Source organism: Penicillium chrysogenum, assembly GCF_028827035.1.
Source record: "Penicillium chrysogenum strain IBT 35668 chromosome Unknown utg000001l_segment0_segment0, whole genome shotgun sequence".
NCBI classification, from domain to species: domain Eukaryota; kingdom Fungi; phylum Ascomycota; class Eurotiomycetes; order Eurotiales; family Aspergillaceae; genus Penicillium; species Penicillium chrysogenum.
This window is the reverse complement of record NW_026622749.1, coordinates 6,953,763-6,966,318: the sequence shown is the minus strand read 5'-3', so window position 1 is coordinate 6,966,318 and position 12,556 is coordinate 6,953,763. Positions and strand designations below refer to the sequence as shown.

At 48.5% G+C, this 12,556-nt stretch overlaps 7 protein-coding genes across 7 annotated transcripts; 5 read left to right on the top strand and 2 right to left on the bottom strand.

Annotated features, from left to right (window-relative positions):
• Positions 1-194: 194 nt before the first annotated feature.
• N7489_002768 (RHO alpha subunit C-terminal catalytic domain-containing protein) lies at positions 195-1,370 on the bottom strand (the record flags this gene model as incomplete). Its single annotated transcript, XM_056708523.1, has 2 exons — positions 195-636; positions 694-1,370. The coding sequence occupies 2 exons, from the start codon at positions 1,368-1,370 to the stop codon at positions 195-197; spliced, it is 1,119 nt and encodes a 372-aa protein (XP_056572825.1).
• Positions 1,371-3,004: 1,634 nt separating this feature from the next.
• On the bottom strand, positions 3,005-5,401 carry N7489_002767 (glycosyltransferase family 2 protein; the record flags this gene model as incomplete). The annotated part of the gene is made up of 3 exons (XM_056708522.1): positions 3,005-4,258; positions 4,323-5,042; positions 5,114-5,401. The coding sequence occupies 3 exons, from the start codon at positions 5,399-5,401 to the stop codon at positions 3,005-3,007; spliced, it is 2,262 nt and encodes a 753-aa protein (XP_056572824.1).
• A 913-nt stretch (positions 5,402-6,314) lies between these two features.
• Positions 6,315-7,518, top strand: N7489_002766 (glycoside hydrolase family 12 protein; the record flags this gene model as incomplete). Its single annotated transcript, XM_056708521.1, has 4 exons — positions 6,315-6,600; positions 6,671-6,729; positions 6,796-7,211; positions 7,275-7,518. The coding sequence occupies 4 exons, from the start codon at positions 6,315-6,317 to the stop codon at positions 7,516-7,518; spliced, it is 1,005 nt and encodes a 334-aa protein (XP_056572823.1).
• A 624-nt stretch (positions 7,519-8,142) lies between these two features.
• N7489_002765 (Major facilitator superfamily domain general substrate transporter) lies at positions 8,143-8,689 on the top strand (the record flags this gene model as incomplete). Its single annotated transcript, XM_056708520.1, has 2 exons — positions 8,143-8,324; positions 8,383-8,689. 2 exons carry the CDS (start codon positions 8,143-8,145, stop codon positions 8,687-8,689), a joined length of 489 nt encoding a protein of 162 aa, XP_056572822.1.
• A 39-nt stretch (positions 8,690-8,728) lies between these two features.
• N7489_002764 (Major facilitator superfamily domain general substrate transporter) lies at positions 8,729-9,110 on the top strand (the record flags this gene model as incomplete). The annotated part of the gene is made up of 2 exons (XM_056708519.1): positions 8,729-8,901; positions 8,954-9,110. The coding sequence occupies 2 exons, from the start codon at positions 8,729-8,731 to the stop codon at positions 9,108-9,110; spliced, it is 330 nt and encodes a 109-aa protein (XP_056572821.1).
• Positions 9,111-9,535: 425 nt separating this feature from the next.
• Positions 9,536-9,742, top strand: N7489_002763 (uncharacterized protein; the record flags this gene model as incomplete). Its single annotated transcript, XM_056708518.1, has 1 exon — positions 9,536-9,742. The coding sequence occupies one exon, from the start codon at positions 9,536-9,538 to the stop codon at positions 9,740-9,742; it is 207 nt and encodes a 68-aa protein (XP_056572820.1).
• A 301-nt stretch (positions 9,743-10,043) lies between these two features.
• N7489_002762 (uncharacterized protein) lies at positions 10,044-11,438 on the top strand (the record flags this gene model as incomplete). Its single annotated transcript, XM_056708517.1, has 1 exon — positions 10,044-11,438. One exon carries the CDS (start codon positions 10,044-10,046, stop codon positions 11,436-11,438), a length of 1,395 nt encoding a protein of 464 aa, XP_056572819.1.
• Between the last annotated feature and the right edge of the window lie 1,118 nt (positions 11,439-12,556).

Here is a 12,556-nt window from a genome sequence, read left to right as displayed (position 1 = left end):
GAAATTTAATTATTACCCAAATAGACATGATTGGAATATAGTATGTTGAAGAAAATATATAAAAAGTATTCATTCTGTCCAAGGCTAAATCCCATCAAACATTCATAATCATTATCATCAGCACAATACAAAAAATACAAAAAAGTGAACGCAATGTCAATCTATATACCGAACATGCTCTCTCAACTCTCCAGCTATACAGTGATCTCCGTTACCGTGGAGATACCGGTACCCATGGAGCTCTTGAAAGTGTCGACCTCGACACCGTAGTTCACATATTGATCCCGGGTGGCAGCGACGTCCTCAGGGATACTATGCTTCGCAGGCCAGATTTCATGACCCACAGCTTCCTCTTTGGCGAAGTGATCCGTGACGACCTCACGCACAGTCTTCTGGAAATGAAGCGGACCCTGCTCCATCCTGGGATGAAGCTGGCCGTTGACAAAGACACCAGCGTTGAGGTTCTTCTGCGAGTGCACGCACAGGTACTTGTCCTCAGACATGATCCGTTTGTACATGTCACTGATGAGGTTGAAGGCCTCGTCGGTGGCGTCCTTGTGGCGGTAGACTTCATAGCGCATCACACATTGTGTGGGGCTGATAGGGGTGAAGCGCTGCATGAAGAAGAAGTTGGGACTAGGTATTGATGTTAGTATTGATATAGTCTGTCGATAGGGAATATGATATACTCACGAGATATTGAACGAAGCATTAGGCCAGAAGTAGGTCGTCGCAATGCGGAAGCCCTTCGCAATCTGGTCTGGACGCGGGGCGCCGTAGTGCTGGATGTGACCAGCCTTAGTCTCGACATAGTAGGAGTTGAGGTCGGCGATAGTGGGGATATCGGGGTGAGCGACTTGGCAGTGGTAGCACTCATTGTAGTTGTCTGCTAGGATCTTCCAGTTGAAATCGCCCTCCATATCCCAGGTGTGATCGAAGACGTAGTCCTCGAAGTTGTAGTGCTGGAACCGGGGCTGCTCGTCGACGCCTTCGAAGTCGTCTTTCCATGCGACTTCGGGGGTTTCGCTGGCGTCTAGGTTCACCCAGACGAATCCGTTTCGGTCGATGTGCACATGCGCGGGGAAGAGATCTTCATTGCGGAAAGCGGTGATGTTTCCATTGCTGTCTTTCGCGACGACGAACTCGAAACCCGCGGCGTCGTAGCGAACACAGTCGCCGGTGTTGGGGACTCGGTGCTTGTGTGTAGTGAGAAGCCATTTCCGGGAGAAGATGGCTCGTCGCTCCAGCTCGTACATGTCTTGCGAGGTGTACCAGTTGGCGGGTAGGGCACGGGTAGACGTAGACTTCTTCTCCTCCTTCGCTGGAGTAGCGGTAGCGGAGGTACCGAAATAATTCCTCAGGAAGGACATTGTGACGAATTAGAATGAGAATATCTTTCTAATTGGATAGTTGAGAAGATTGAGACTGAAGATTCAGCTGTGATATTTGCTTTGGTTGCTATGGAACTAAACCTGAAGCCGGCGACGTTTACCCTTCTAAATAGCCATCGCTATCACAGCCAATTCATAAACCACGGAGCTTGAAACAGTCCATCCGGTGTAGAATCCGGATCTGGGCCTTTCGAAACCGAGTCCCATGACATAGTTGGAGGCTCATTGTCTTCAGATGGTCATTTCTAGCGGGAGATATACCTGGACACCGATCAGGTGACCGGTAGACAGCAAACCGGACCGAGTGGCTTGAAGCCTATCAAGGACACCTCCCATCAAAACGGGGCACTTTGCGTCCTGGAATGTGTCCAGGTGGCAAGACGGGCAGCTGATGACGCCCCGAACCGTCAACGGTTCGGGGTAAAACCGACCCACGCCGGTTTACACGCACCTTAAAAGGAAGTGTCGCCAAGATGATGGGGTTGGAAACCCGGGGTATGTGGAGAGAGAGAGCTGCTATAAGACCTTTCAAATCCAACGGAGATACCCATGTGGCAAGATAGAATTCATTTCCGGCATCACCGGTGTTAGACAAATTGTCATGAGAACAGGGGTATACTCTGAAGGTTGGCTTTTGCGACGTTTTTAAGGCAACCCAATATTGTCTGCCATTTTGTTGCATCATCAGAATAGAGGTTCCTTGATCGAACCTGGTTGATTCACTAGGATTCAGAAAGAGAAAGACTCAATCAGAAGGAGTCGGAGAAAAAAATAAGACGTACTTTGTCAATGAGAGAGGGGTCGTGACCGAGGAACATTTAAATGGCCCGCCTGAGCTAGTAACGAACCCTTGTCCTTTCAATGTTGTCAGTGAATACATGTATAGGTATGTTGTAGGAAAATCCCAGTTATTATTTGTCTCGACTCTGAAAATTCCAATAAGTTTGCATCAAGCTTTCCCATTATCTCTGCATAAGCATATGTAGTCCAAGCAACGTCATGAAAACAGCGGTGACCCTGATCGCCAGCTTCGATCATACATCGAAAGAACATCTCTGATAAAGTGCTAGGTCGAAAACGCTGTGGCGATCAATGATACTAGATAAATGATAAAGCGAGGAGGTGAAGGAGATCAGGCCTCAATGCAGAAAATTGATAGTCCGTACAACATACGAGGGATATGGGCAAATGCACTTCGCAGATAACCCAACCCGCGTCGGTCCGAAATTAAATCGGCGCTTAGAGATGATTGGAGAGGGATCGACATGTAGGTACGGAATACTTGTGATTGTATGCACTATTTATGTGTATGCACGGAGTACTCCGTTCTCCGTCCTCCGTACACAGCCCGGGCGATAGGTCATTTTCTTTGTTTTTGTTTTTAAATTCAACATACGTTGTATGTATTTCATGTACTCCGTGTAAGACCATTATGCAATGCAGTAAAGTACATTGTACACCTGAAAGTCACATCTCAAAAGCTTAACGCCAGTCGCCAAGTAGATAGGTACATATGACTATAAAAAAAAGGATCAGAATTCAAGCGTGTGACACGTTAGCTATACAGACAGCTATGCAGAGAGATTTCCAAAAAAAATCCTGGGAAATCATAATTAGAACATAAACGAGTAGACAAATACCAAGATCGTGGCTACGGTGGCAACCGTGTTTTGGATTTCAAACCAAGCGGCCTGGCCACCGAAGGCGATCTTTTTACTCTGCTTCGTAGGATGCGCGACACCAGTCTTGGGGTCCCGCGTCAGCAGGTCCTCGCGGTCTGGCATGGAGGGTGGGTCGATCGCATACGAGACCGGGGTCCACAGCGAAGTGCAGATGAAAAGGAAGGTAAGAGGGGGCCAGAAAGCGTGCGTGATGAGGCAGAGGATGATATCTCTGAAGCTACTGTTCTTAGCGAAGCAGCGGTAGGAGGAGATGACGACGGCGACGAGGGTGACATAGACGAAGGCAAGGTGGAAGCTGGCCATGTAGTTGAGCAGGATCACGCGCAGGCGGACGAACATGTTCTTGGACTTCTTTGGGTCGCGTTCATTCAGAGTTGAGCCCAGAGAACCCGTGGGCTTGAAGGCTTGGGTTTGACCACCCAGCCAGGTGGGCAGGAAGAAGGAGCGCACAATGCAGAGAGCGATATAGGGCGACATCCAGAGTTGGTAGCGGGAGCCTCGTTGACCGGTGTGGTAGCCGGCTGGGATGAACAGCGCCATTTCACAGAGACGGTTGGAGATGGTTGCGGCGAAGCAGGCCCAGATCAGCCAGCGGAGTTGCTCTTCGGTCGCGAAGGCGACGAGGCGCTTGCCCCACAAGAGGATGATCGGAATAGCAAAGAGGGAAGCGGTCAGCAGGAGGGTGTAGACACTAAGAGTTGCATAGAGGAAACCGGAGAAGCGTTGGGCAAAGGACATCTGTCGAACAGCGTCACCCCAGAGGCAGAACTTCAGCTTGACCGCTGTGTCGACGGTTCCAATTGCCCATCGCGTACGCTGCTTGAGATGTCCGCCAAAGTCTTCCGGCACGGTACCAAATTGAAGAGGCTCGTGGATGTAAGCGGTTCTCCATCCTTTGCCAAGCATGAGTGTCGAGGTCGCGACATCTTCAGCCAAGGAACCAAGCGGGAAGTTGCCAATCTCTTCGAGAGCCTCGCGTCGAACCACGTAACCAGACCCAGTGCACCAAGCCACACCGAGTGCATCCTTGATCGGCTCAATTACATGCACGAAGAAATCCAGACTCTGGGCCAGCGGGTCGGATGCAGGGGTGTTGTAGAAAAGTTGCGGCGGGCATGCAAGGGCCATCTTGGGATCCACCAGCAAGTGGGGAAGAATTGCACGAAGCCAATCTTGTTCGGGAATCTGCGGATTGTCAGTCAGTATACAAATTGAAATTTCAATAAAGGTTGTGTAATTGTAAACTTACCATATCAGCATCCAGGGCGGCCATGAACTGGCCAGCACCTCCAGGCAAAAGGTTGACTTGCTCCAGACCATAGTTCAGGTTACCGGCCTTGAAGTGGTGGGGCTTTCCGGGGATCTTTTCACGGGCCATGTAAATAACGTTGGGGTGGTTCATAGCGAGTTGATTGCAGGCAGCCTCGAGAGTGGCCGACTTGGCGTCGTCCAGGATGATGATCCTCATCTGGTCGCGGGGGTAGTCCTGGTCACATGCACCACGAACGGTATCGAGAACAACTTCATCATCCTCTCCACAGCAAGTAATAAACACATCCACCGTAGGACATTCATTGCCGGTCAATCTCAGCTTGGCACGGCCTCTTTTCTTCAAAGCCATCATAGTCCAGCAGTTGTGCATGAGGGAGGGAATCGCAACAGCGATTTCAATGGCCACAAACACCCAAGCTCCAGCATATGAGACCCCAGCAACATTTTGAGCCATAATAATGCAGGCAATTCTCAGACCAAGGTAGAACATGTAGATTCCGGTGTTGGCAAATGTGAGAAATGGTACTAGGAAGAACACCCATCTCTTCCACCCTTTCCATATTTCCGCATCGTCACGGTTATGAATGCGAGCAATCGATCCAGATTTGACCCAATCCTTTTCAAATGACGGAGGAGCAGGCGAGGTCACTAAGGGAGCAAGACTCTGGTGGCTTTCTTGCACTCCGTGGTTTTGGTACTGTACGGGAAAAACTGGTTAGGGCTGTGATCTATACCGGACAAAGAGAACAAAGAAAGCATTGCACTAACTAGAGTTGGTGAAGCCGATCGGGAATCATACGGCGTCCGTGAGTCCCAGGACGAGTTGTGAAAGGAATCAGAGTGACCCGACATTCGAGCTGCGGGTTGAAGCCAAACAGGTTGGCCGTACTCATCGGTAGGGAAATGACCTGGTCTGACTGGAGTAAGTGGCCTTGGGGAGACAGGTGAGGGCGAGAAAGGCTCTGGGTGTTCGAAGCTGTTGTTTTGATGGTAGCCTCGATAGGTATTCAGCTCTACCTTTTCGTCCTGATCGTCATGACCATAACGTCTATCCATTTTGACAAGAAACCTTGAAAGGTTATAGATTATGTAAAGTCAAAGATGAGGAATGCGGGAATCTTGAAAACGGTGAAAACGAATGTGATCAGCCCGAAGAGCTGGAATGGAAGGATGGAAGGAAAAAAAGGTCTCACATTCCTAGTATTTTAGGGTACCGGGACCGGCGATCTCGAAGGGACCAGATGGTTAAGCCCTGAGGCTAGTGCACGCCAAGTACCCGATGTATCGCCGCTTTGAGCCGGAGCAAAAATAGATTTCAAGGATTTTTTCTTTTCTTTTTTTTTTTCAATGTAATGTTTCACTTCTAAAGTGGTTTCTTACGCAATATTGTCTGACTGCAGTACTTTTTGGTTGCATCCAGCGGGTCTTTTGTTCCTTTTGGTTCTTTTTTTTCATTTCTATTTGTATATTTCAGTACTATTACCATGTTTCCATTTTCATCTTTTAATTTGCCACCATATTAAACCAATCATAATGTATTAATTACATTATGTGGTTCTGTACCTGAGTTCTGGGACCTGAGCTCTGTAGATCTGTACCTGATCTGTACCTGAACCAGTAATCTATGTAAATTTACTACTCTACAATGTATGTGTATGAGCACACCATTACCACGCTAACCTTGGAAAGAACCCCACTCTGGGCTCTTTTCTTATCTACAAAATTCTAATGGTCAACGCTTAGCTCTCTTTCCCGATCGCCCTAAAACATGCTAACCCGATGCATCGCTCCAATCCACCCGATCATCCACATCTTTCGTAGGATGTGATACCGAGAATTTCACCGTTGCTAATTCGCTGCTCAACTTGCTGGTCTCTTTTCCCTCCTTTGTCTCATTTCCGATCATTTCCACTTTGCTATCATTTACTTTTTTTGTTTTTGCTTTATACTACGGCTCTCACTTTTGGTCATGGTCTTCGGAATAGGACTACTGGTCAACGCGGTCCTTGTGGCCATCCCAGTCGGGGGAAGCGTTGGAGCTCTCTTGGGCATTGACGCCCACCGAGCAGCTACGGGTCAGAAGCCTCTGTTCACCGGAGGAAACAATGACGATGGCATCGGCACTGGCACTGGCGGCGACAGTACTGGCGGCGGCGGCGGTCATGATACCATCACGAACAACGGCGTGCAGCACACCCAGTACTGCGAGCTTTCTTATGGAATCACTCCACCGTCGAAAACTGAACAATACACCTGTGAGTACCCTCGAACCAGCACTGATGCTCTTGACCTCTTGACCCTTGGACGACGACTAACCGAGACTAGTGAATCCCAACCAATGGGGTGTAAAAGCAGACACAACAGGAAACGGACTTTGCATGAACGTACGCATTGAACATACCCATCTGCAATCTTACTGAACGGCGTACTAATACGGCATCTTGACTTAGATCACGACGTTGGTCAATCAAACATATGCACCCCAGACCGCTCCCGAATTCTCCATCACCTGGCAATTCGACCCTGGCCCTCAGACTGCGCCCGTCCACGGATACCCCAATATTCGCGTCGACGATGTGTTGCCAAAGGAGATGAACAAGATCTCCCAGGTGGATCTTGATCTACATTGGACATATGGATTGGGTGATACTCCCGCCGAGTCAACGGATGTACAAACGTTGAAGAATGAAAACCTTGCCACAAACGTCGCCATTGACATGTTCTTGGATGCCGATGCCGACAAATCTAAGAGTGCAAGTGAGGCGAAATTCGAGGTCATGGTTTGGTTCTGGATGTCAAACGAGGAGGCCCAGCCCCTTGGTTGGGGGAAACCAGGAATTACCAGGACCTTGGACGGGACTACGTTGTGAGTTGAGAATTGAGCTTGTACCTGACATCTCCCGGCATACGCTAACCTGTCTTTAATTAGCACACTGTACACCGGCAAAAATGAGCAGGGACAGTATGTTTTGTCCTGGGTTCCGGACACGATCACCGAGAGGTTCACTGGAGACATTTATCCTCTCATCACCGATCTGTACAACTTTGGAGGAAGTGACTACCCAGCTAAAGAGGACTACCTTGGCAGTCTCAGTTTCGGAACAGAAGTCTACTCCGTGGACAAAAATGTCACATTCTGGGCCGAGCAGTACAAGATCGACATCAAGAGCTGAGGATGACGTGGGTATATATTGTATGATTATGAGCATTATTTTTGGGTTTTTTCTTCGCATCGATACACATCAAGCGTTACACATCATGTCAGTTCTGAAATTTCATCTTCATCTTCATTCTTTCATTTTCGATACTTAAGCTCGGCTACTTCGGGTCTTGTCAACCATTTCCCAAGGAGTCAACACCTAAAGTCAAAAACGAATCATCATGCTCTTCCAAGTTCCTTTCAATTTATGAATCTGGTCATTCAAAATAAGCTGGTATTACTGTCCCAAAGTTAGCTACCAATGGGGACGCATACCAGGTTCGGCCAGTCTCCGGGATCGTGATTTCTCCGCAAAATGAGGCAGCAGACGCAGAGATGCACATATGACACGATCAGGCGAGAGATAATTGTCGCGTCTTTCATAATCAAGGCTTGCACCCAGCTGAGAATGACAACATATGAGAAAAGTAAGGAGAATATCCCCAAGCAATGGATGATTACTTTCATATTGATACTGGGCCAGCCCTTAATAATTGCAACCAGCTTCACATCCCACACGAGCTTCAAGCCGCTCAAGCTCTCAAACGGAGAATTTACGCTCAATTGATACAAAAGCCTAGTGATGAAGTATTCGATCATGGAGTTCAATCCAACACAAGACGGATTGGGGCTCCGACTCCTTTCGTGTACATCCAAAGGACATATCACACCTAGAGAAAAGCTGGTCGTCAAACTAGGCACCATGATTCCAGTCTTTGGCTGCCTTCCATTCTTCACCAAATACCTTGACCAGCAGGCGATCACCAATGCCTACGTATCGTATGTCGACTGTACTCCCGGTGTAGCAGACAATCCCGGTACGCATACCCCATAATAGGGGAATGAAAGAAGACCTCGACCTACATAGCAACGAAATGGACTACATAAGAGCGGTATTTTGGGCCACGTATTACACCTCCATGATACCAGCCTGCTACTGGCTTACGCGCACGCGAATAAACATTGCGTTGCCGACCCTGGGAATTGGAACGAAACCGGTAACGGGACTCTTCACGTTCGGCTGTGCCTGGGCGCAGAATCTGAGTTCAATATACGCAATGCGCTTCTTATCGGGATCTACGAATCTTGCTCCTTCACTGGCGTCATCTATGTCATCGGGTCATCGTACAAGCCCGGCGAGATGACGTGTCGGGTTGCGCTTTTCTTTGTCTCCACTTGGAACTATGTTCGCGGGCTACATGCAGGCTGCTGCTTATATGGATTTCAATGGGAAGCATGGATTGCCTGGGTGGAGGTACTTGACTCTAATTATATATGGAAGACTTCTTGTTACTGGCCCGTTGGGAGATGGTCGTTCGTCATTTTCATTATTATCCACAATTCCTATTTGCATTGTGTAAGCCATATCATACCTCGAGGTCATTAACTTGTTCATTCATCTAACAAAGAACAGATATTTCATTTTCCCGGATGTTCCTCGCCGCTCAAAACCACAGCCATAAGAGCGAACCGCGCACGATATTGCAAACATTCGCCTATGAAGGTCTAACAGTGCCAAGCGAACTAAAAGTCTCCCCGGCCATCCACAAGCGAGTCTTCAAATGATGGCATTGGTATATCTTTGTCGTGCATTTGACCTTGATGGACAAGAATTTCACGCCATACTCGGCACACTTTTGCCTATATCTCAAAGCTAAACCAGGCATCTACTCCGTCTCACGGGTGAACACCTTGCCCATAATCCCAACGGCACTGTCCGTCGTAGTCGCGCTAGTAGCGGGTGTTACCGCCGATCGTCTGCGGAATTTCTGGATTCGTTTAGTGGCGAGTATTCCCGTCCTGATTGGTGTTATTCTGCTTGCTGTCTACGGAGTATAATGTTGGGGAAACGGGCGACTGGTGGGGTTTATTCTCACTGGATTCGATGGCGGTATGTGGGTTCTAAATACATTCATCCGGGCTGGACTTTATTTGTTATTTGCCATGTAAATGGCATGTTGACTCTCATTTCAACAGCTAGTCCGCTCAGTATGGGTTGGGCAACTATCACCATCGCCAAGGATGCCGAGGAACGCGCTGCCGTCACGGCAAACATGAATGCGCTCGGCCAGGCCATGGCAGTGTGGGATACAGATCTTTCGGTATCCGGCTATTTCTGCCCTGAACTTTCGAACAGGATTTATCTCGAATCTGGTCACTATTGTCGCACAATTCCTGAGTATCGAATTGACTCATGACACGCGAGCTCAAAACAGCTCCGAGCTAGAAACCCATAACATGCGATCTTATTGGATCTTATAGGGTTGTTGAGCCGTTCAAGTGCCGAAGCTAATCAAAAAACGTGGTGAAAACGTGGCGATCCGACGAAAGTTTTGAATTTGCCGTTTGGAATGTCTTGGCACCAAGCACGACATCCGGGGGACCCACTCTTCAATTTAATTTTTCAAGATATATCTTCTTAACATCCTTGTTCTTTCTTTCTGTATATTGTTCTACTATTGTATATAAGGAAGGGACTCTTGAGGGCATACATACATCATGGCCCCTCACGTCGAGTCAGAAGTTACTTCTGAGCAGGCCCATGACTCTCAGACTGTCACCCGGTCTCGGTCATCATGGTATCGCTCCATTCCCTTCCAGATTGCCGTTGCTAGTGGTGTCTCATTCACCGCTCCTGGAATGTGGGATGCGCTGAACAACCTCGGAGCAGGTGGTGCGGCGGAACCCTATGCTGTTTCCGCGGCGAACGCTCTGGTTTACGGATTATTTGCTGTTGTTTGTATCGCCGCTGGTGCAATCAACAACCGTATCGGTCTTCGGTACGGTCTGGTTCTCGGTGCGATCGGTTACCCGATCTACGGTGCCGGTCTTTACACTAATAACTATCACCCTACCACATGGTTCATGCTCTTCGGCTCCGCGCTGTGTGGTATTTCAGCTGGATTTTTCTGGGCTGCCGAGGCCGCTATTATAATTGGTTATCCCAGTCCCAAGGAGCGCGCTTTCTACATTGCTGTCTGGCAGACCGCCAAGTCTTCGGGTCCGATTGTCGGCGGTGCAATCAGTTTGGGACTGAATGCACAAGGCTCCCAAAAGGGAACAGTCAGCGCCGCGACTTACATCGTCTTCATTGTCATCATGTGTCTCGGTCTGCCGATTTCACTCCTACTCAGTCCCGCCGAGAAGGTCCAGCGCAAGGATCACTCTCTTGTGGTTGTGGACAAGAAAGCAACTTGGGCCAAGGAATTCCAGGCTGTCTTTTCTCTGATCTTCACTCGCCGTGTCCTCCTTCTCCTCCCGGCCTTCTTCATCAGCTACTTCTACAACGGCTTCCAGAGCACCTGGCTGACCACCTACTTCACCGTCCGATCTCGCGCATTCTCGTCTTTCCTCACCAACTTCGCCGGAATCGCATCTTCATTCATCATGGCGCTGCTGCTTGATCGCCAATCCATTTTCATCAAGACCCGTGCCAGAATTGCCTTCTGCTCCATCGCTACTCTGACCATCGGCACGTGGATTTGGGCTACCATCCTACAGAAACAGTACTACGACGCACCCGAGGCCCCATTGTTCGACTGGTTTACCAGCGACTTTAACAAGGCGTACGCGCTTGTCTTCTTCTGGACCTTCAGTGGTCTCGCCTTCCAGCAATTCCTCTACTGGTTGGTTGGCCAGTACAGCACCGACATCTCATCATTGTCCTACCACTGCGGAATCCTCCGTGGATTCGAGGCTCTGGGACAAACCGTTGCATGGGCCATGCAAACCGAAGGTGGTGCCAACCACTTCGTCAGCATCGGTCTCAACTTTGGAATCACGGTTCTTGCCCTCGTCCCCACGTGGATTGTTCTCTCTGAGTTGGAACAAAGCCACGAGGTGCAGGTCACCGCGGAGGACGTCGATCCCAAGACAGTCGAGTCAACAGCTTGAACTATGAACTCGTCACTCGAAATGAATCATTTGATTCTTTCGATTTGCATGGTTCGCCGGATTCAACCCGGGAACCCACGTTATTATTTTAATGATAGATAAGATACCCCCTCATGCTCCTACTCAACGCCGAGCATTATGTATAAAATGTATAGAACCTTTCCTCGTACAAAACTGGGAAAGGGCCTCAGCCGATTGGCTTTTTATTTGAACTTTGTCCAAGGATTCTCGTAACCCACTTGCCCTATGACTAAATCGGGGTCACTTTTTAGGCCAAGCAAGTATAAGGCTTTTGAAACCTAGAATATGTTCATATTCATCCTAAATATGAGGATTGGTCCGACTACATGGTGGATTTATTTCTTCTCGACGTTCGACCATTCAATGGCAAGGTTTGAATTAACTCTGGGGCCAATAAGCCACCGATATCAGCCTGCATTAGTGTGACCAGGGGATGTGCCTGTTGTTCTTGATATGGATAGGGTCTTCTGTTGTACGGGGGCTCATACACCAGGCTATACAGTTTAACCCGCACGTCCTAATCGAATTTAGAATAATAGTCTATCCCTGTCCAGTAAGCCCTTTATATCACTCTTAGGTAAACATGAATGCAGCAAAGCCTCTACTGCCTCCGACTATTCCCCGGTCGACTAGTAACAGTGCTAATCCCAACTAGATGCCGAAGGCAAAAGTGCTGACGGATTCTCGAGGAAAATATCGCAGCATCTCCCTCTTATCCTTATGGTGTCTGTTCGTGCAGGCTGAATGTTAGCATTGGCTTGGCATGGCAAGCTGGAGCAGCCTCTGGCTCATTCTCACTGGAATTATCCTTCAGGGATTGTTCAGCGCCCGGAATACAGATTACGACACCCAGGGCTGGCAGGGCACGCTGTTTGTCTTTGAGATTGTTGTGGTGATTTATATCGCCAATGCCTAGGATCCGATGTGATGCCAATACCCAATAATCTTCTAGTGGTTTTTCATGTCGTATACTAGGCCATGATATATCAGTCTTGGGATATATTGTCAAGGGGCGGAAGGAATATATTGTTCCATTATTATTCAAAAGAATGCGAATTGACAGTTCTATTTAATAGACATTACATGTTAGACACATT